At 40.2% G+C, this 24,388-nt stretch overlaps 1 protein-coding gene across 1 annotated transcript in view; it reads left to right on the forward strand.

The window, feature by feature from the left end:
• The window catches only part of COL16A1 (collagen type XVI alpha 1 chain), a 375,234-nt gene that overhangs the window by 72,836 nt on the left and 278,010 nt on the right, over window positions 1-24,388 (forward strand). Inside the window, exons 4-8 of the mRNA XM_073571772.1 lie at window positions 18,050-18,167; window positions 19,569-19,692; window positions 20,276-20,551; window positions 20,642-20,722; window positions 22,477-22,620. Of these exons, the coding sequence (XP_073427873.1) occupies window positions 18,050-18,167; window positions 19,569-19,692; window positions 20,276-20,551; window positions 20,642-20,722; window positions 22,477-22,620 (743 nt within the window). The remainder of the gene's footprint in view (window positions 1-18,049; window positions 18,168-19,568; window positions 19,693-20,275; window positions 20,552-20,641; window positions 20,723-22,476; window positions 22,621-24,388) is intronic.

Below are 24,388 nucleotides of genomic sequence, written 5' to 3' on the forward strand. Positions count from 1 at the left end.
AAAGAGTCTCTGAATACTTATGACCATGTGATATTTCAGTTTTTCTTTTTCAATAAATTTGCAAAGATTTGTACATTTCTGTGGGTTTTTCAGTCAAAATGGGATGTAGAGTGTACATTAATGAGGAAAAATGAACTTTATTGAATTTACCAAATGGCTGCAATGAAACAAAGAGTGAAAAATTTAAAGGGGTCTGAATACTTTCTGTACCCACTGTAAATTAGGTTTTTTAGTAAAATTTACAAACTTTCTATAACCAATAAATCAATGAAAAAATAACCATATGACTTGGTCAACTCAATTAATATAACAAGTGTTTTCTCCAAATTCAGCACAAAATGTCACTTTTAATGACTACTGCAGTCTCAGAATGATTTAAACCTTTCATGACAAGCATCGTCAGTACTTTGTTGAACACCTTTGGCAGTTACGACCTACTGCAAACATGATTCTTAGCCAGACACCAGCTTTTGGCAATGTACCTGTGGCATTTTAGCACATTCCTCATGGATTGTGGTCCTTAACCCCTTACCTACAATGGACGTAATATTCCGTCCATGTGACCCTGGACCTAATTACCATGGACGGAATATTACGTCCCAGCGATCAGCGGCGCCCACGTGGTGAGCGCCGCTGATCGCGGCCGGGTGTCAGCTGATTATCACAGCTGACACCCGGCACAATGTGTCAGGGGCGGTCACGGACCGCCCCCGACACGTTAACCCCTTGCACACCGCGATCAAACATGATTGCGGTGTACCGGGGGTTAAAGGGAAGCATCGGCAGGGAGGGGGCTCCCTCCGTGCTTCCCTGAGCCCCCCACGGCTGCGCAATGTGCTGCGCTGCTGCGGGGGACTCCTTTCCTGCAGGCCCCTGAATCCAAGAAGGCGACGGGGGCCTTCAGGGGCCTGTAGGGAGCTGACTTCCTCACTGCCTGCAAAGCGCAGGCATGAGGAAGTCTGCAGAACTGCCTGAGACAGATTGCTGATCTGTCACAGTGATCTGTGATGTGACAGATCAGCGATCTGTCACAGGACAGTGATGTCCCACCTGGGACAAGGTAATAAAGTAAAAAAAAAAAAAAAGTGTTAAAAATAATTTTTAAAAAATCGCTAAATAAATTAGTAAAAAAAAAAAAATAAATATTCCCCAATAAATCCATTTTTTCAAAATAAAAAAAAAAACAATAAAAGTACACATATTTGGTATCGCCGCGTCCGTAGCGGCCCGCCCTATAAAACTGTCCCATTAGTTAACCCCTTTAGCAAACCCCTTAAAAAATAAAAATAAAAAACGAAGCAAAAAATAATGATTTATTATCATACCACCCAACAAAAAGTGCAATAACGCGCGATCAAAAAGACGCATATAAATATCCATGGTACCACTGAAAACGTCATCTTGTCCCGCAAAAAACAAGCCACCATACAGCGTCATCTGCAAAAAAATAAAAAAGTTATAGCTCGCAGAATAAAGCGATACAAAAATAATTATTTTTTATATAAAATTGTTTTCATTGCAAAAAACCGACAAAACATAAAAAAAGACCTAAATGAGGTATCGCTGTAACCGTACTGACCCGAAGAATAAAACCGCTTTATCAATTTTACCGCACGTGGAACGGTGTAAACGCACCCCCCAAAAGAAATTCATGAAACGCTGGTTTTTGTTCATTCTGCGTCCCACAAATTGGAATAAAAAGCAATCAAAAAATGTCACGTGCCCGAAAATGGTACCAATGAAAACGTCAACTCGTCCCGCAAAAAATAAGACCTGACATGACTCGGTGGGTCAAAATACGGAAAAATTATAGCTATCAATATGTGGTGATGCAAAAACTATTTTTACAATAAAAAGCGTCTTTTAGCGTCTGACAGCCGCCAAACATAAAAACCGCCATAAATAGTAAATCAAACCCCCCGTTATCACCCCCTTAGTTAGGGAAAAATAATAAAACTAAAAGAAAATGTATTTATTTCCATTTTCCCATTAGGGTTAGGGTTAGGGCTAGGGTTAGGGTTAGGTCTAGGGTTAGGGTAAGGGTTAGGGCTAGGGTTAGGGCTAGGGTTAGGGCTAGGGCTCAGATTAGGGTTAGGGGTGTGTTGGGGTTACGGTTGGAGTTATAATTGGGGGGTTTCCACTGTTTGGGCACATCAGGTGCTCTACAAAGGCAACATGGCGTCTGATCTCAATTCCAGCCAATTCTGCGTTGAAAAAGTCAAATGGTGCTCCTTCCCTTCCAAGCTCTGCCATGCGCCCAAACAGCGTTTTACCCCCACATATGGGGTATCAACCTACTCAGGACAAATTACAAAACAACTTTTGGGGTCTAATTTCTCCTGTTACCCTTAGGAAAATAAAAAATTGGGGGCAAAAATATCATTTTTGCGGAAAAAAATGATTTGTTTATTTTCACGCCCAGGCGTTATAAACTTCTGTGAAGCACTTGGGGGTTCAAAATGCTCATCACACATCTAGATAAGTTCCGTGGGGGGTCTAGTTTCCAAAATGGGGTCACTTGTGGGGAGTTTCAATAGTTTAGGTACATCAGGGGCTCTTCAAACGCACATGACACCCGCAGACCAATCCATCAAAGTCTGCATTCCAAAACGTCACTACTTCCCTTCCAAGCCCCGACGTGTGCCCATACAGTAGTTTTCTCCCACATATGAGGTATCAGTGTACTCATGACAAATTGGACAACAACTTTTGGGGTCCAATTTCTCCTGTTACCCTTGGGAAAATAAAAAAAATGGGGACTAAAAGATGATGTTTGTTGAAAAAATACGATATTTTTATTTTCACGCCCGGTCGTTATAAACTTCTGTGAAGCACTGGGGGGTTCAAAGTGCTCACCACACATCTAGATAAGTTCATTAGGGGGTCTAGTTTCCAAAATGGGGTCACTTGTAGGGGGTTTCCACTGTTTAGGTACATCAGGGGCTCTCCAAAAGCAACATGACACCTGCAGACCATGCCATCAAAGTCTGCATTCCAAAACGTCACTACTTCCCTTCCGAGCCCCGACGTGTGCCCATACAGTAGTTTTCTCCCACATATGGGGTGTCAGCGTACTCAGGACAAATTGGACAACAACTTTTGGGGTCCAGTTTCTCCTGGTACCCTTGGGAAAATAAAAAAAATGGGGACTAAAAGATGATGTTTGTGGAAAAAATACGATTTTTTTATTTTCACGCCCGGGCGTTATAAACTTCTGTGAAGCACTGGGGGGTTCAAAGTGCTCACCACACATCTAGATAAGTTCCTTGGGGGGTCTAGTTTCCAAAATGGTGTCATTTGTGGGGGGTTTCTACTGGTTTGGTACATCAGGAGCTTTCCAAACGCGACATGGTGTCTGATCTCAATTCCAGCCAAAAACGTCAAATGGTGCTGCTTCCCTTCCGAGCTCTGCCATGCGCCCAAATAGTTGTTTACCCCCGCATGTGGGGTATCAGCGCACTCAGGATAAATTGCACAATATCTTTTAGGGTCCTGTTACTCTTGGAAAAATAAGAATTGAGGGTGAAAAGATCATTTTTGTGGAAAAAATATGATTTTTTAATTGTACGGCTGTATGTTACAAACTTCTGTGAAGCCCTTGGGGGTTCAAAGTTCTCACCACACATCTAGATAAGTTCCTTGGGGGGTCTAGATTCCAAAATGGTGTCATTTGTGGGGGGTTTCCACTGTTTTGGTACATCAGGGGTTTTCCAATCGCGACATGGTGTCCGATCTCAATTCTAGCCAAAAACGTCAAATGGCGCTGCTTCCCTTCCGAGCTCTGCTATGCGCCCAAATAGTCATTTACACCCACATATGGGGTATCAGCGTACTCAGGACAAATTGCACAATAACTTTTAGGGTCCTGCTACCCTTGGAAAAATAAAAATTGGGGGTGAAAAGATCATTTTTGTGGAAAAAATATGATTTTTTAATTGTACCTCTGTACGTTATAAACTTCTGTGAAGCCCTTGTGGGTTCAAAGTTCTCACCACATATCTAGATAAGTTCCTTGGGGGGTCTAGTTTCCAAAATGGGGTCACTTGGGGAGGTTTCCACTGTTTAGGTACATCAGGGGCTCTCCAAATGCGACATGGCGTCCGATCTGAATTCCAGCCAATTTTGCATTGAAAAAGTCAAACGGCGCTCCTTCCCTACTGAGCTCTGTCATGCGCCGAAACAGTGGTTCCCCCCACATATCAGGTATCAGCGTACTCAGGACAAACTGCACAATAACTTTTGCAGTCCAATTTCTCCTGTTACCCTTGGTAAAATAAAGAAAATTGAACCTGAAGTATTTTTTTTGTGAAAAAAAAGTTAAATGTTCATTTTTTCTTAAATATTCAAAAAATTCCTGTGACGCACCTAAAGGGTTAATAAACTTCTTGAATGTGGTTTTAAGCACCTTAAGGGGTGCAGTTTTTAGAATGGTGTCACTTTTGGGTATTTTCTATCATATAGACCCCTCAAAGTGGCTTCAAATGTGATGTGGTCCCTAAAAATAAAATGGTGTTGCAAAAATGAGAAATCGCTGGTCAATTTTTAACCCTTATAACTTCCTAATAAAAAAAAATTTTTGTTCCAAAATTGTGCTGATGTAAAGTAAACATGTGGGAAAGGATATTTATTAAGTTTTTTGTGTGCCATATCGCTGTGATTTAAGGGCATAAAAATTCAAAGTTGGAAAATTGCGAAATTTTCAAAATTTTCACCAAATTTCCGTTTTTTTACAAATAAATGCAAGTTATTTGAATGCAATTTTACCACTATCATGAAGTACAATATGTCACGAGAAAACAATGTCAGAATCACCAGGATCCATGGAAGCGTTCCAGAGTTATGACCTCATAAAGGTACAGTGGTCACAATTGTAAAAATTGGCCCGGGAGTTAACGTGCAAACCACCCTTGGTAGTGAAGGGGTTAATACATGCCAAAACAAGCCATAGGGAGAAGCACATATATATACAGTTGAAACCAGAAGTTATACACTATATAAAAAGACACATGTGCATGTTTTTCTCAATATCTGACATGGAATCAGAATAAACCTTTCCCATTTGCCAAATGCCAGAATAATGAGAGAGATAAGATTTTAAGGCATTTTTATTACTTACTGCAAAGTCAAAAGTTTACATATATTTCATTAGTATTTGGTACCATTAGTATTTGGTACCATTGCCCTTAAACTGAATGACTTGGGTCACACGTTGGGATATCCTTCCACAAGCTTCTCACAATAATTTGACGGAATTTGGGCCCATTCCTTCTGGTCTAAATGACCCAGGTTTGTAGGTCACCTTGCTTGCACCTGCCTTTTCACCTTTGCCCATAAATTGAGATTAGGGTTTTGTGAAGGCCACTCCAAAACATTGACTTTGTTATCCTTAAGCCACTTTGTTACAATTTTGGCAGTGTGCTTGGGGTCAGTGTCCATTTGGAAGACCCATTTCTGCCAAAGCTTTAACTTCCTGGCTGTTGTCTTGAGATGTTGCTTCAGTATTGCCACATAATCTTCTTTTCTCATGATGCTATCTATTCTGTGAAGTGCACCAGTCCCTCCTGCAGCAAAACAACCCCACAACATGATACTGCCACCCTCATGTTTCACAGTTGGAATGGTGTTCTTAGGTTTCCAAACGTCTTCCTTTGTCCTAAAAACATAATGATGGTCACTATGTCCAAAAAGTTCAATTTTAGTTTCCTCAAACCATAGGACTTGTCTCCAAAAATTAAGGTCTTTGTTTCTGTGCACATTTACAAACATTAACCCCTTCCCAACATGCACTGTACTAGTTGCATTCCCGCAAGCAGCAGTACTAGTACGACATCACGATCGCACGGCCTCATGCTGACAGCAGACAGCTGACACCCCGCAGAATTGCCCATGATCAGTGCTAGCACCAATCAAGGGCATTTAACCCATCTGATGCAGATCGCGCAGAGAGGGGGCTCTCTGCACTCTCCCGCCAGAACAACGCAATGAGATCACATTTTTCTGGTGGTCTCCATGGAGATCCCTGGATCCATGATGGCCGCGGGGTCCTTCTGGGTCCTGCAGGGAGGTGGCTTGCGAGTGCCTGTTGAGTGCAGGCACCGGCAAGCCACCGTCACTGCCTGTCAGATTGCTGACCTGACACTGTGCTATGCAAAGTGTCAGATCAGCGATCTGACATGATACAGTGATGTCCCAACCTGGGACAATGTTATAAAGTTAAACAAAATTAGAATGTGTAAAAATATATTTTTTGTAAAAATCCCTAAATAAAGAAAAAAAATATTTTTCAATAAATCCATTTATTTATGTAAATAAAAAAACATTAAAAGTACACATATTTGGTATCACCGGGTACATAATGACCTGCTCTATAAAACCGTCCCACTAGTTAACACCTTCAGTGAACACCGTAAAAACAATAAGTAAAAAACGAGGCAAAAAACAATGCTTTATCATCATACTGCAGAACAAAAAGTGCAATAAAACGCGATCAAAAAGACAGATGTAAATTAAAATACTACCACTGAAAATGTCATCTTGTCCCACAAAAAACAAGCCACCATACAGCACCATCAGCAGAAAAATAAAAAAGTTATAGCTCTCAGAATAAAGCGATGCAAAAATAATTATTTTTTCTATAAAATAGTTTTTATTGCGTAAAAGCAACAAAACATGAAAAAAAGATATAAATGAGGTATCGCTGTCATTGTACTGATCCAAAGAATAAAACTGCTTTATTAATTTTACCACACGCAGAACGGTATAAAAAATATTATTAAAAAAGCAATTCCTGAATTGCTGGTTTTTGTTCATTCTGCCTCCCAAAAATCAGAATAAAAGGAGATCAAAAAATGTCATGTGCCCAAAAATGGCACCAATAAAAACGTCAACTCGTCCCGCAAAAAACAAGGCCTGACATGTCTCTGTGGGCCAAAATATGGAAAAATTATAGCTCTCAAAATGTGGTCATGCAAAATATATTTTTGCAATAAAAAGCGTCTTTTAGTGTGTGACAGCTGCTAAACATAAAAATCTGCTATAAAAACCCACTATAAATAGTAAATCAAACCCTTCCTTTATCACCCCCTTAGTTAGAGAAAATGAATAAAATAAAAAAATGTATTTATTTCCAGTTTCTCATTAGGGTTAGGGCTGGGGTCAGGGTTAGAGTTGGGCCTAAAGTTAGGGTTAGGGTTGGGGCTAAAGTTAGGGTTGGGTTTGGGCTAAAGTTAGGATTAGGGTTGGGATTAGGGTTAGGGTTGGAATTAGGGATAGGGTTGGAGTTAGTGTTGGGGTTGGGATTAGGGTTAGGGGTGTGAGGGTTAGGTTTGTGGTTAGGGTTATGGTTAGGGTTGGAATTAGGGTTATGGGTGTGTTGGGATTAGGGTTGGAGTTAGAATTGGGGGGGTTTCCACTGTTTAGGCACATCAGGGGCTCTCCAAACACGAAATGACATCTGATCTCAATTCCAGCCAATTTAGCATTGAAAAGTCAAATGTCACTCCTTCCCTTCCAAGTTCTGCCATGCACCCAAACAGTGGTTTACCCCCACATATGGGGTATCAGCGTACTCAAGACAAATTGCCCAACAACTTTTGGGGTCTAATTTCTCCTGTTACCCTTGGGAAAATAAAAAATTGGGGGCGCAAAAAAATCATTTTTGTGAAAAAATATGATTTTTTATTTTTACGGCTGTACATTATAAACTTCTGTGAAGCACTTGAGGGTTCAAAGTGCTCATCACACATCTAGATAAGTTCCTTAGGGGGTCTAATTTCCAAAGTGGTGTCACTTGTGGGGGGTTTCCACTGTTTAGGCACATCAGGGGCTCTCCAAACGCAACATGGCATCCGATCTCAATTCCAGCCAATTTTGCCTTGAAAAGTCAAACGGCGCTCCTTCCCTTCCGAGCTCTACCATGCGCCCAAACAGTGGTTTACCCCCACATATGGGGCATCATAGTACTCAGGATAAATTGCACAACAACAACTTTTGGGGTCCAATGTCTGCTGTTACCTTTAGTAAAATAAAGCAAATTGGATCTGAATAAAAATTTTTTGTGAAAAAATGTAAAATGTTAATTTTTTAAAAATATTCCAAAAATTGCAGTTTTTAGAATGGTGTCACTTTTGGGCATTTTTTGTCATATAGGCCCCTCAAAGTCACTTCAAGTGAGAGGTGGTCCCTAAAAAAATGGTTTTGCAAATTTTGCTGTAAAGATGAGAAATCGCTGGTCAACTTTTAACCCTTATAACTTCCTAACAAAAAAAATGATGTTTCCAAAATTGTGCTCAAGTAAAGCAGACATGTGGGAAATGTTATTTATTAACTATTTTGTGTGATATGACTCTATAATTTAGGGTCATTAAAACTAAAAGTTTGAAAATTGCAAAATTTGCAAAATATTCATCAAATTTCCATTTTTTTCTCAAATAAACGCAAGTCATATCGAAGAAATTTTACCACTATCATCAAGTACAATATGTCATGAGAAAACATTCTTAAAATCACCAGGATCCGTTGAAGCGTTTCAGAGTTATGACCTCATAAAGTGACAGTGGTCAGAATTGTAAAAATCGGCCTGGTCATTAAGGTGATAACAGGCATTGTCTCAAAGTGGCTAATCTGGCTTTATATGTTTCTTTTGGAGTAATGGCTTCTTCCTGGCAGAGTGGCCTTTAAAAGGAACCTTTCAGCAAGATTGTGCATAGTAACCTACAGACAGTGTCAGGTCGGCGCCATTATACTGAATAAAATGATACCTTGGTTGATGAAATCCATCTTAATCTTCATTTTCAGTTTTGTGTTAATGAGATTCTCGTGCCCTAAGCGGGGTTGGTGCATGTGGTTCTCTGATTAGATATTCATAATGCAGCCTGCTGACAGGTTCCTGATCCCTCAGTGACCTGTCCCCTAGTTTGCATAATGAATACCCTCACATACTGAATTAAAAAAAATACTTCTGCAGGTCATGGCTAGTGTTGAGCATTCCGATACCGCAAGTATCGGGTATCGGCCGATACTTGCTGTATCGGAATTCCGATACCGACTTCCGATATTTTTTCAATATCGGAATTCGGCATCGGAATCGGAAGTTCAAAGTTGATTGACAGACTGACGTCATCATGATGCGCGGTGTGTGCGCATCATGATGCGCCGTCATTTCGGGCCTTCCGGGGGTCTCTGCCGGCCTGCCGGGGGGCTGTGCCGGCCTGCCGGGGGGCTGTGTGGACTGCCCGGGGTCTGTACCGGCCTGCCGGGGGGCTGTGCCGGCCTGCCGGTGGTCTGTGCACCCTGTGGGGGTCTGTACCGGCCTGCCGGGGGGCTGTGCCGGCCTGCCGGTGGTCTGTGCACCCTGTGGGGGTCTGTACCGGCCTGCCGGGGGGCTGTGCCGGCCTGCCGGTGGTCTGTGCACCCTGTGGGGGTCTGTACCGGCCTGCCGGGGGGCTGTGCCGGCCTGCCGGTGGTCTGTGCACCCTGTGGGGGTCTGTACCGGCCTGCCGGGGGGCTGTGCCGGCCTGCCGGGGGGCTGTGCTGATGTCCGGGGGTCTGTGCAAGCATCGTCCGATGGGACTACAAGTCCCATCGGGCGATGCCTGCTACCATGACAGTGATTGACACATTAGCCAATGATGGGACAGTAGTAGTCCCATCATCCGGCTAATGTGTTAAATGTTAAAAAAAAAAAAAAAAAAAAAAAATACTACATACATACTACATGCATGCTACATACATACTACATGCTACATACATACTACATATATACTACATACATGCTACATACATACTACATGCATGCTACATACATACTACATGCTACATACATACTACATGCATGCTACATACATACTACATGCTACATACATACTACATATATACTACATACATACTACATACATGCTACATACATACTGCATGCTACATACATACTACATACATACTACATACATACTACATGCATGCTACATGCATGCTACATACATACTACATGCATGCTACATGCATGCTACATACATACTACATGCTACATACATACCACATACATACTACATACATACTACATACTACATATATACTACATGCATGCTACATACATACTACATGCTACATACATACCACATACATACTACATACATGCTACATACTACATACATACTACATACATACTACATGCATGCTACATACATACTACATGCATACTACATACATACTACATGCCACATACATACCACATACATACTACATACATACTACATACATACTACATGCTACATACATACTACATATATACTACATGCATGCTACATACATACTACATGCTACATACATACCACATACATACTACATACATGCTACATACATACTACATGCATGCTACATACATACTACATATATACTACATGCATGCTACATACATACTACATGCTACATGCATGCTACATACATACTACATACATACTACATGCTACATACATACCACATATATACTACATACATACAATACATTCATACAATACATACATAGACATACAGTACATATAACATAGAGTAACATACTTACCAATACTTGTCACATTGTTCCCCGAAGCCATTGTCTTTTCCGGAATAAATATTAACATAACAAACCACAAAAATACTCACCCACGATCCGAAGCAGTCCACGAGTGTGTCCCACGACGATCTTGGGTAGAGAACTGCAGCATCAGCTGTTGCTGCCGTTCTCTACGGGCTGCAGGAATCCAATGACGGAAGGTAGGTATCCTTCCGCACTGTATTCCTCCGCCACTTAAAAAAAAAAAAGTCCCTAGTCTCACTTTATGCCATTGCTGCGTGGGAAATTCCCACCGGAGCCTGCACAGACCCCCTGGCAGGCCGGCACAGCCCCCCGAAAGGCCCGTACAGACCCCAGAGAGGCTGTACAAGGGCAGGAAAGGGTTTTTCTTATTCCGATACCGGAAGTCCCATAGACTTGAATGGGACTTCCGGTATCGGAATCGGCGATACCGATACTTTTTTTAAAGATCGGCCGATACCATCCGATACGATACTTTGAAGTATCGGACGGTATCGCTCAACTCTAGTCATGGCACCTGCATTGCAGCATAATCACATGGTTACTGTGCACTTAATCCCTTTTGCTGATTTAATTGAGTGAAGAAAGAAAAGTCAATTTGAAAATGGCACCCGCCGCGCCTGTGTAGCAGCAGCTATCGGTTTGTTTAGAAATCCGATAACTGCTGTTTCGCAGGTGTCAATGACGCCATCTTGATGGAGAAGAAAAAAAATGTCCTCCAACGAGATGGTGCCAACCGCGAATGCGCAATAGCAGCTATCAGCGATCTCTGAGAGCTGCTACTGCGCAGATGCAGGCGGCGCCATCATGAAGGAGGACTTTTTTTTCTCCAGCAAGATGGCATCGCTGGCACCTGTGCAACAGCAGCTATCGGATCTCTGTACTAACCGTTAGCTGCTACAGCGCAGCCATTTTCAGATTGACTTTTTTTCCTCACTCAAATCAGCAGTCTGCATTATGAATATCTAGTTAGAGCACCACATGCATCAACCCCGCCTTAGGGCACAAGAATCTCATTAACACAAAACGTAAAATAAAGATTAAGATTAAGAAACAACCAAAAGACGAATTTCATCAACCAAGGTATCATTTTATTCAATATAATGGGGCCAACCTGACACTGTCTGTAGGCTACTGTGCACAATCCTGCTAACAGGTTCCCTTTAAGCACATGTTGATACAGAACTCGTTTCACTGTGGATATTGACACAATCTTACCAGCTTCCGCCATCATCTTCACAAGCTCTTTTGCTTTTGTCTTTGGCTTGATATGCACATGTCGGACCAAAGCACGTTCATTTCTAGAACACAGAACCCGTCTCATTCCTGAGAGGTATGATGGCTGGACATTCCCATCTTGTTTGTACTTGCGTATAATTGTTTGTACAGATGAACGAGGCACCTTCAGATATCTTGAAATTGTACCCAAGGATGAGCCAGACTTGTGCAAGTCCACAATTCTCTTCCTTATATCTTGTCTTTCAGGTGTGCATTAAAATACAGCCACAGGTGTGTCTCTAATTAACTCAGATGTTGCCAAAAAAACATAAGCTTCCAAATACATGACATCATCATATGGGAAGTCCAGAATTGTTTAAAGGCATAGCATTCTTAGTGTGTGTAAACTTTTCATTTTGCATAAAGTAATAAAAATGCCTTAAACATTCTCTTACTCATTATTCTGGCATTTGGCAAATATGAATAATTATGGTAATCCTAGTTGACCTAAAACGGGAAATGTTTATTCTGATTTCATGTCAGATATTGAGAAAAACATGTATATGTGTCTTTTTATATAGTGTATGTAAACCTCTATTTTTAACTGTACCTGTGTGGGCTTGTATTCTACTTTATTATTTTTGCATCTCTAACATTACTTTATTGCATACTATTCCACTATGCTCATATTTAACATAATCATGTAATTTTTTTTGCACAATTTGCTGCTGAGCATAGGTCTCTTTCTGGATTTATGATACAGTGGGGGAAATAATTATTTGATCCCTTGCTGATTTTGTTAGTTTGTCCATTGACAAAGATATGAACAGTCTATAATTTTAAGGGCAGGTTAATTTTAACATTGAGAGATTTAATATGAAAAATAAAATCCAGAAAATCACATTGTATAAATTATATAAATGTATTTGCTTTTTGCAGTGAGAAATAAGTATTTGATCCCCTGCCAACCAATAAGCGTTCTGGCTCCTAAAGACCAGTTATCCGCTCCTAATCAACTCATTGCCTGCATTAAAGACAGCTGTCTTACATAGTCACATTTATAAAAAAAAATTCCTGTCTACAGACTCAATTGATCAGTCAGACTCTAACCTCTACAACATGGGCAAGACCAAAGAGCTTTCTAAGGATGTCAGGGACAAGATCATAGACCTGCACAACGCTGGAATGGTCTACAAAACCATAAGTAAGATGTTGGATGAGGAGACAACTGTTGGTGCAATAGTAAGAAAATGGAAGAAATACAAAATGACTGTCAATCGACACCGATCTGGGGCACAATGCAAAATCTAATCTCGTGGGGTATCCATGATCATGAGGAAGGTGAGAGATCAGCCTAAAACTACATGGGGGAACTTGTTAATGATCTCAAGGCAGCTGAGACCACAGTCACCAAGAAAACCTTTGGTAACACATTATGCTGTAAAGGTTTAAAATCCTGCAGTGCCCACAAGGTCCCCCAGCTGAAGAAGGCACATATGTGGGCCTGTCTGACGTTTGCCAATTACCACCTGGATGATTATGTGAGTGATTGGGAGAAGGTGCTGTGGTAAAATTAACTCAACTCGTCGTGTTTGGAGGAAGAGAAATGCTGTCTATGACCCAAAGAACACTGTCCCCACTGTGAAGCATGGAGGTTGAAACATTATGCTTTGGGGGTGTTTCTCTGCTAAGGGCACAGGACTACTTCACCACATGAATGGGAGAATGGATGGAGCCATGTACAGTAAAATCCTGAGTGACAACCTCCTTCCCTGCGCCAGGACATTAAAAATGGGTTGGGGCCGGGTCTTTCAGCAAGACAATGACCCAAAACATACAGCCAAGGCCACAAAGGAGTGGCTCAAAAAGAAGCACATTAAGGTAATGGAGTAGACTAGTCAGTCTCCAGACCTTAATCCCATAGAAAACTTATGGAGGGAGTTGAAGTTCAGGGTTGCCAAGTGAAAGCCTCAAAATCTTAATGATTTAGAGATGATCTGCAAAGAGGAGTGGACCAAAACTCCTCCTGACATGTGCGCAAACCTCATCATCAACTACAAAAACCGTCTGACTGCTGTGCTTGCCAACAAGGGTTTTGCCACCAAGTATTAAGTCTTGTTTGCCAGAGGGATCAAATACTTATTTCTCACTGCAAAATGCAAAAAAATCGGTATGAGTTATACAGTGTGATTTTCTGTATTTTATTTTTGATATTCTATCTCTCAATGTTAAAATTAACCTACCCTTAAAATTATAGACTGTTCAAGTCTTTGTCAGTGGTTAAACTTACAAAATCAGCAAGGGATCAAATAATTATTTCCCCCACTGTATTAATACCTCTATGTAGTTTTTCCTTTTTCTGCATCTTTCCTGGGTTTTTTTATGCCCGAGTAAAGTGAAAATATGTATATAAAAAGAATGTTTTGTACCTTGTGACGTATATGATATTCGTTCTAGGTATATGGCCAAGTTAATTACCATATATAGTTGCTGGTATCTTGGTGTATGTATAATAATCTTGGGTTGTTGAGAGAGTGGTTAAAAAAGTTAGGAGACAATTACCATGTACAAGCAAGGAAAGGGATGCAAAGAATAGCAAAGGCATTGAATGTCCCTAGAGATAAAGTTGAATATAGAGGAAAACTGGCAACATTGTATATGATGCCTCTGTGATTCATAAGCTTCAAAAAACTCTCCAAAATATCATCCCAGTGTTAATAATATACTGTAGGACTTACATAGAACTCATACAATGCAGTAATTTTAATAATAAGCTGGAACCTTTGATGTAAGCGCCTTTTTATGTCTGTTAATAAATCTGTGGCCTCAAGCAACATGATTTATTATCATGACTAAAGTCATTATAATTCAGAATATAATGGATACCATTTCTAGAATTATCACTGTCAGCAACCGTGTGACTGGGACACAAAGCATCTGAGCTCATGCGCACGCTCTTGCCCCAATTGAATGGCTTGCGAGGTGTAACACAATGTGACTATGATATATTTGTTGCAGTATCACAATAGGAATAGTCATAAATAACTGCAGTTTCCGTTGCTGCAGCAGTTTGGCGTGGTACATGTGATGTACCGTAATGAAGATTCAATAACTGAAATAACTTAATTTCATAAAATTTCAAATTTTTGCATGAAAATAGAATTATTTATCAATAGTTAATGCTTCTCCTTGGGACGTTATTGTGGAAGTCTTCCCTTCATACATAATGCAACATGCCTGCAATTGAGTACAGGTTTCCTCTAGTAGTGATTTTGATAAGATTATATTATGGATGCTAAATACATTTCAAACTCAATTCCAGGTCCCCTGTGTTGTATAGATCTGTACCTTTGTCAGTATAGAGACTGGTGTAAACCCATACTGTGCCATTGTGTGCCTCTGATCTTATACAACAAGAAGTGAAAGACAGCAGCATCCATTCACAGCATTTCTTTTTTCTAAGCCTAATATCTTTGCCACCAATGTTATTCAGACGAACATGAGAATTATGATTATGAAGTATAATTCCATAAGGTATTCTTGACATGGAGCAGTAGTTAGGCCCCCTATAGTGAAAAAACATAATGCGGACTGTTGTGCCACGGAAAAAGGTTAATGCACATGGCATTACATTTCTCAATTACCGTACTTTCTCCTTTCAATATATCTAATTTTCCTCCATATATATTCACACGTGGTTCTGAGCACAGACCGAGATTCACTGGCCGACTACAGTTCTTCTAACATTAATTTGATGGCCTCATTAAAATGTGTGAGGTCCTCAAGTTCAGTTCAGGAGACCCACGAGCAGTACATGTATCATGGAACCTAACACACAGATGTGTGAATGCTGCCTTATTTATATTGCCTGTTGATTCTTTCGATAACTCCTTTCTGTATGCTAATCTTTTTTCTAAGCAAATTAGTTCACCCAAATTTAGAGGGGACTGGCTTGTTAATGGGTCAATCATTGGCTTATAAGGTAGCTTCTTAAAATGTTCCAAAAATTATTTACAAAGCTGATTTTCATCCATAGGCGGGGGGTCACACTTGCGTCTCAATACCCGGCACTGCCGCTGGCACTCGGGACCGGAGTGTGTGGCTGCATGTATTTCTATGCAGCTAAGCGCTCCGGTCCCGAGTGCTGGTGGCAGTGCCGGGTATTGAGATGCGAGACTCGTGCGAGTTTCTCGCAAGTGTGACCCCAGCCTTAGACCACATCCCACCTTTCTTTAGTTTTGTGGCATTTTATTACATAAATCATTAGTGGATTTGTTCCTTTATTTGATTTTCAGTAATTAGCTTATTGAAGTATGAAAGTTTGTTAAAATCCTTAATGAGAATTAACCTCAGCTCGAATATTCACGTACAATCAAATATAAAATTGCTTAGCGGCCAAAATACTAAAATATTTTACATTGGAAAATCGCTGGTGTCCTGACTTTTCGGAGCCCCACCAAAACTGAGAAAGAAGAAACACGTTGTGGCCATCTTCGTGACCCCTTGATTTCGTCTTCTGCAAGAAAATGGTCTGTGGTTCTTTTCAAGGGAAAGAGGCAGGTTGTGCCATTGCACAGGGAAAACTGAGAAGGGGTTGCAGCACTATGACAAAACTGTGGTGGTCCCTTTATTTCCAGGACAGATCAGACCCGTACCAAAGATAAAGTGATGATACCTTAGCAATAAGTCTTCAGAACCCTTTCCTACATGTCTGCATGATTCTAATAAGTATTGGTTTATTGCAATGCAAGATCAATATGTCCTCATTCCCTAACAGGACTACTGTCATTGTGTAACGTGTTCCTGGCACAATCACAGAAAGTAGATAACAGTAGAAAACACAAATGAAGTGCAGGAAAGTCTCATGGTTGCAGCCCCTTGGTAATACTATAAGCCTAATAGTTACACAACAGAAAGCACAAGAGTCTATAAACACGATGGTTACAGTACCAGGAGACATAGATTGTCGTGGTTCATAGAATAAAAGGAAAAGTGTATTTCACTTTTTCAGAGCAAATAACATGAAACTACTGTGGCACAATTTACACTTGTCATTTTTCATAGATGTGCCATTAGCCCCACAATGCTTTACAGACATCATCATCACTGTCACCATTGGGGCTCACAATCTAAGTTCCCTGCCATTACACCTTTGGAGTGTGGAAGGAAACTGGAACACCTGGAGGAAACCCACTCAAACACAGGGAGAACATACAAACTCCTAGCAGTTGTTGTCCTTGGTGGGAGTTGAGCAGAGGACCCAAGAGCTGCAAGGCTACAGTGCGATCCACTGAGCCATCATGCGCTCCAGTGTTCTTGGGTTGGAAACAGTCTTCCTATTCCTGTATTGAGCATTAGATCATTGCCTGCCACAGGGCCTACTACTGATTCATGCCATAGCACCGCTTATCAAGGTGACGTCTCTTCTCTTACTATCCTAGGCCACATTTGAATAGGCTACATACACTGTTGCTATCTCAGACCGCAATCTCATCAGTGAAGTTAAGGATATACATTGGTTCTGGTGAGACTTCTAGGTTCAACCCTTTTACAGTCAGATATCAAGATGTCATCCTGTGATGGTCAAAGTATCACAGCCAATCTGTCTGCTCAAAGTTGAAATGTTATAGGACTTTGATATAGGAGACACTATCCTTGACAGGTGAACATTTTGTCAGAAGAGAGAGAGCAGGCTATACTACAAATACCAATTGCCATGGATCAGTCAACCAGTCTAAATATTTCTCAAATGTCCATATTGTCTTTTGACGCTTTGTGTAATCACACTAATCAGTGCTGAGGGGTACATAGAAAACCATTGCGAGCACCAGGTTTTGCTTGTGCGCCCTAATTTTTCAGTTGCTTTTCCTCGAAAATTTGCCACGTTATGATATTTTTTGATAGGCTCAGTAAATAATTAGAGCTCGGACAGAAAAGCTTTACCTTCAGCTTGTTTTCCTTTTTGTCTCTGTATAATGTGCGTTAGGATCTTCTCTTGTAACTTTGATAAATAGGAGTAATATTGTTAGGGGAGTGCATCGTTGTCTTGACATGTATAGCCTGCAGAGAGACATTAATTCATGTTTGTAGTGTAACCAGACACATGCTGATTGTGAGTCTCCTAGAGGTAAATGAGACTTATATAACACAAAAACGACACCGAGACATAATTGCTTTTAAATTTAAGGAAACTGTTAACTAATCAAGACAAACACTACCATATTACAATGTACAAAATAATCTTTTTAACTTCTTACTCAGGGTTCAATTTGATCAGGAGATTTTCTCTCCAGAAAATGAGTTCTATAAAGAAGATTCGAAACCCCAAAGGACCTCTAATCATGCGCCTTGGAGGAGCTCGTCTTGTGGAACAGACAGCGTGAGTCCAACATATGGATAGCTGTAATATTTTACTGTATTATGCCTAGACTGTGGGTTTTAGAAGTCACAGTCGATGTAAATTAAACTGCTGTCCAAAACTGCTTGAGATAGTCTCAATCAAATGCCACCTCTATTACCCCTGTGTGATATAGCAACTGTTGCAATTGGTAGTCTTAAAGTGTACCCCCTGAAGGCAGCTATTTGAGCGCTTTGCAAAACCTTCCCTAATCCTGGAAAGTGAGCCTTGGGCGCAGTATCAGGCTGGGCACCTATCCAACTCATTACGCAACAGAGAACTGCAAGCTTTTATTATTTTCTTAATCTTGGCAGTTTTCCCGGGTGGCTTTGGATGGATGAATCAGGGATCGGAGGAGACTAGACTCATAAAAGTTCTATTTTCTAGTGAAAGTAAATATACAAATAGTTTTTTGTGAGATCATCATGAAAATTGTATAGAATATATCATTTCAGTAATCATAAACTATAACATGTACTTATATTGTATATGAATACTGTTGACTGACATACAAAAAAAGAGTATTGCCAGCATTAACGTCACAAATTAATTTGACTTTTTCCATTTTTCAGCATTTTAAGCTGTTAAGACAGGCTATGCAAAGATAATTGAACTATCTTCTGGTAATAGTCCTCACAGAACATGATTTAGCTTGTGTCGTATAGATGGCTTTATGTTTCTGGGGTTAATCCAGGCTACAATATGGTTATCCCATAGAGCAAAATAATGTCATTTTAGTATGTACAAGTGCTTACTTACCTCAAATTCACAATGCCTAGGGCCCTTTATAGAGAGACTTTCATCTTATAATCAGGAGCTACTGTCACACACGATCAACCCTTTCATTGCCAGGAATGGCTGCTATAAATTAAAGAAATTCCCCGGAGGTAGGCGGCTTTGTCATAGCCAAATTCTCTCAACATCGTAATGAGATTGAAAGCGTAATTAGCTATTCTGTAAGCTGTAATTAAACCACCATCTTTGGCTATCATTTTCAATAAAACGCCAGCATTGTGCAAACTGTCTGCACATTTCTAATTTTATTTCTGACACGTTTAGTTGAAGACGTTTTGATCTCCTAGTAGATATTCTGCGACTACAAATCTTAACAGATCACACATTTGATAACGTGTGGATTACATCTTCTGCATGTTGAGAAATGTTCATGGTCCACATTTCACTTGGCTCCTTATTTGCATCTGGAGTGTGAAGAATTTGCATAATCAGCCACACATTTAATTATATTTCTTGCAGTTATTTTGAGAACTGAGTAAACGTCAAGTGTGTACGTGGTACAGTGTTGACTTGGTGCCCAGATTTGTTACATCCCAGGATCGGTCTTTGAAATAGCAGTGACATGGTGCATTATATGTGTCCTCACAGACAGGTGTTTCCACATGGACTACCTCAAGAGTTCACAATAGTGGCGACTTTAATGATAAAGAAGCCAACAACTGAGGAAGACTGGTACCTATTTCAAGTCAGTGACACGCTGGGATATCCACAGGTACCATCCATCTTGTCTATGATATACCACCATTGCATTTCTATAAGAGAACACTTATTTTAAAGATAGTCATTTATTTTCACTCTAATTAACATAAGAATGTCTTATTTGTACTACCGAATTTATGCTTATTTTTCCTGTGAATTATCCTTTCTGAAACAGAATTTCTGAATTGTAGAAGCACTGGCAATTTTAGAGATCATTAACGTATCGGTTTCAGATGCTCGTAATGTGCCTTCATCTTATTGCCTGTATTAAAAAGGATATCCCACCAACATTTATCACATATCCAGAGTGGAGATAAATGTATGATTGGTGGAACACCCACTGATCACTAAAATGTGGTGTTGTGTCCTTTGTATTAACAGAGCTTAATGGAGCCATAATATGGATGGACACAAAAATTCAGCCACATTATAGCCACCTACAACAAAGCTGATATGTAATATGTTGAGCAAATAGAAACCATTGTTGCTGATTCTACTCCCCTTTTTAAAAATCATTGATTTAATTTTTTTCTTACTATATGGGACTATTATTGGCAGTGACATTCATCAGGCCTATTAATGTGAATCTTCTGTAGCTGTCTTTAGGTGTCAATGGCAAGGACAGAAATCTCGAATTTCGTGCCAGCGGTCATGATGTAGACTATGTTGGTTGCACATTCACCGGACATGGAGTGTATTCTTTGTTTGACAACCAATGGCATAAGATTGTGTTGAGAGTACGTGAGAGAGTGGTATCCATTCATATTGACTGCAGCTTTATATCAAGTAAACCTATTGAGCCTAGGAAACCTATCAACAATCAAGGTCACACATTTATTGGGCTCGATGTGGTGAAAGGAGAACCAGTACATGTAAGTTTTACTACAGACATAGATTTGTTTTTCTCTTAGTATTGTAAATTGTGTATGTTTTTATAGTGTTTTTTTCTATTTTTCATGTAGTTTGATATTCAGAAATTTCTTGTATATTGTGATCCCCAAATGGCAATGCAAGAAGGATGCTGTGAGATCCTCCCCGCCGGTGTAAGTAGGAATTGTGCTATTTACTATGTAGCGATACAATGTTTCTGTGAGAGATTAAATCTTATATGATTTCATGATGGATTCAGTGGACATACACAAGAGATTATATATGTACCTGAGCTATAATACACTGGGCCAACATATCGGAAAGCAGTTGCAGATGTAAACCATACTATAGGACTCCTAGGTCTGAAACATCACTTCCTATTGATGTATTATCATGTTGCGTACACCATAATAAGATGGATCACATCTGCATATTATGTTGCTCACATGCTAATCTAATAATTACTCAATGACAAACCTGTGTCTCCTGAGTTTTTCTCGTTATACGTGCCAACTGAGAGAATCAGTGTCCTCTCTAAACTCACATATTGGCACAAAACTTATAGAAGTTACAGTAATGGGCTAGAAAAATATTCAGGATTGAGAGTCCTCAGTAGTTGATACCTTTTAATGGCTAACTGAAAAGAGGGTAACACATTGCAAGCTTTCGATACTACTCAGGTCTCTTCATCAAGCTAGACTAATACAAAATCTGAAGTCAGATATTTATGCACAATACAGCCTAGAAAAAATGCAATAGATAAGACAAGTGACGTGAAGCAGAACTATCAATATGGGAGAGGGAGAAACATAAATATAAACATTGGACCAGTTCATAGATAAGGAGTCCGGATGTTTTATGGTCCTCTGATTGGGGTCTAGTTCTGTGTTGTGATGCCCCCACAAGGTTTTAAAAGGAAATTCCTTAATTGATGTAAAAAGACATAAATCCATGCGACACATTCATTCCAGCACTGAGAGTGTCAAAGGTCGTCATAAATTTGTACTCCCAGTAATGGGCTAATATAGTGTCTGTTAGCACCTTCAAACACAATAATCCAATCAAATCTGGTGAAATTATTGGATATTTCTTAAAGGGAATCTGTCACCCCTTTTTTGAGATATCATATAATGATATTATTCAATTGTGTGTCACATAAGGATTCTCTTAGTACTTTGCTTCCCCCTGACCCCGCACCTTTCATGCATAAATACCTTGTTTATATTGGTTCAGATGTATGTAAATTGCTGCTGTCCTGTCCGCTGAGCGGGGCTTATTCAACTGCTCCCCTCCCTGTCTTGCTCTATGCATTTCTTCTTGTGTAGAGAAAGACAGAGAAGGGGGGGGCAGGTGATTAAGCCCCGCCCATCGGACTGGACCATGGCAGTTTACATAGATCTGAACCGATATAAAAAAGGTATATATGCATGAAAAATGCTGGGTCAGGGGGAAGCAAAAGTACTAAGAGAATCCTTATGTGACACACAATTGAATGATATCATTATATCATATCTCAAAAAAGGGGTGACAGATTCCCTTTAAAGAATCAGGAATAATTTTAAAGGGGAACTGTTAATTGAGATCTGTGACACTTTTCTACATTTGGTAAGCAGTAGAGCTGAGCGAATTGATTTTCATGTCCATTGTCCAGCTGTCACAATAGGACATCATGAGGCCTGCAATTCACTGGCTTCCTGTTGGCATCCTGCCGCTTTTCTGATTTGTAGGCCAGGCGTAATGCCATTGTTGCGGTGTGATACATGCATAATGTCACGCCAGGCCTACTAATCAGAAGTGCTGGGGATGCCGGCACATTGGATGCTGGACTGACGTAGCCACAGGACAATCACTGGTAAGCAATGTATACTGTATATGATTATCTAAATTAATACATTTTGCCTTCTTTCTTTTATCAAATATAATGCAGTGCAACAATGAAGCCTCAAAAACAAGACGCAATGTAGAGGGTGTTGAGAATGTGCAGAATAGCAACTTGATTGAAATACCTGCAAAATCTAGACAACAAAGTTACACACGATGCTTCTGTCTGGAGGACTCAATGAGCAAAGCGGTAAGAAAAAGAATCAGATTTTGTACACCTCAAAATGAGGACCATGAATATATATGACACAAATAAGGCCATTACTGACAAAATGTATTGAATTTGAAATTTTCAATAGTGAATGGAACCATATGAGTACCAGATTAGCAAGTATTACCAATTACTGAACAGTCCTTGAAATGTGTATAGATCTAAATTGTTAATATAGAGAATTTTTAGGAAAACACCTCAATATGAAGTATTATAACACAATCTACTGAATTAGACCCCTTTCATGTGTCAGATTTTTTTGTACATGTCCAAGCTTTGTCTTTCATGGACAGAACACATACCCATTATAGTTTATGGAACTGCTCATGGGTTTTTTTTTTTGCGGAATAAGTGTCTGCCAGAAAAACAAAACAAAGGCATGCCCAACTTTGATCTGATTGCAGGTATAAATCATCCATTCAAGTCTATGGATCCATGAAAAATGGGCAGTACACAATAAGAATCTATGCGTTAACCAAGTGCTGTCAATGTTTTATATTAATTGGGTTTAATAAGCTTTGGTTTTTATTTTTTTTGTATATAAGCAGATATTAGACAGGTCAGATTTACATTTAGGACTGCATGGTTGCATAATATCAACTGTAAGGCAGACATAGCCAAATCACAGACTAGTTCCAGGTAAGGCCTGTTTCACACTTACGTCATCGGCGGTCAGCTGAAATCCGCCAAAGGTTAAAAACAACTGAACCGATTCTGTTAAGTTATGTAGGGATGTAATCGGACCACGTTGTAGTACGGATCCGTTGAAGTTGCGAAGCGGCATGCAGCTCCTGGATTAGCAATAGAGGGTTAAAACTGTTCCCAGAGCAAAGCCTCCGGGCATGCGCAGTTAAAAATAGCTGACCGTCAACCAAAAATAACGTTGCATTGCCCATCTGGTCAGCCCGGGAGCCAATAAAATTCTCACGGATCCGTCAAAAAACGTACCCAACAGACGACCATCAGTCAAAATCTGCCACTAATGCAAATCAATGGGGGGAAAAAACGGATTAACCAAAAAATGGGCGGATCCGTTTTTTTCGAAAAGTAGCTGATTTTGACTGCCGTCAAAAAACTGAAGTGTGAAACAGGCCTAAGTTACAATCACATGAACTTTCTATCTTGGCAAAGTTACATGCAACCAAAAATCCAACAGTTAGATTTTTTGTCATTCCCAATGAGGGCAAGGTAAGCTCGTAGGGGTAAGTTAGTGTCGAACAAACCATTGGGGCCCACGGCCTCCTCCAAAGCAGGAGTAATTGTGCATTATGATGAACTATTGGACTGCAAAGGACCCCTATATTGTTCTTCTGTCTGTGTTCACACCTGCGGTAGGCAAATGGGGAAGATGAGAGTTGCTCTATGCACAGCTTTTGAACACCTCTGACATCTTTCGGAGACAGAAGAGGGGCATTGGTTGCAGTAGCTAACTCACAATATTTTCAATACTTTAGTAACACTGCAAGGAAGTAATAATAATAATCTTTATTTTTATATAGCGCTAACATATTCCGCAGCGCTTCACAGTTTGCACACATTTTTTCATCACTGTCCCCGATGGGGCTCACAATCTAAATTCCCTATCAGTATGTTTTTGGAGTGTGGGAGGAAACCGGAGTGCCCGGAGGAAACCCACGCAAACACAGGGAGAACATACAAACTCCTTGCAGATGTTGTCCTTTGTAGGATTCGAACCCAGGACCCCAGTGCTGCAAGGCTGCAGCGCTAACCACTGAGCCACCGTGCT

Source organism: Dendrobates tinctorius, unplaced genomic scaffold, assembly GCF_039654945.1.
Source record: "Dendrobates tinctorius isolate UK_male_01 unplaced genomic scaffold, ASM3965494v1 ptg000007l, whole genome shotgun sequence".
Taxonomy (NCBI): Eukaryota; Metazoa; Chordata; class Amphibia; order Anura; family Dendrobatidae; genus Dendrobates; species Dendrobates tinctorius.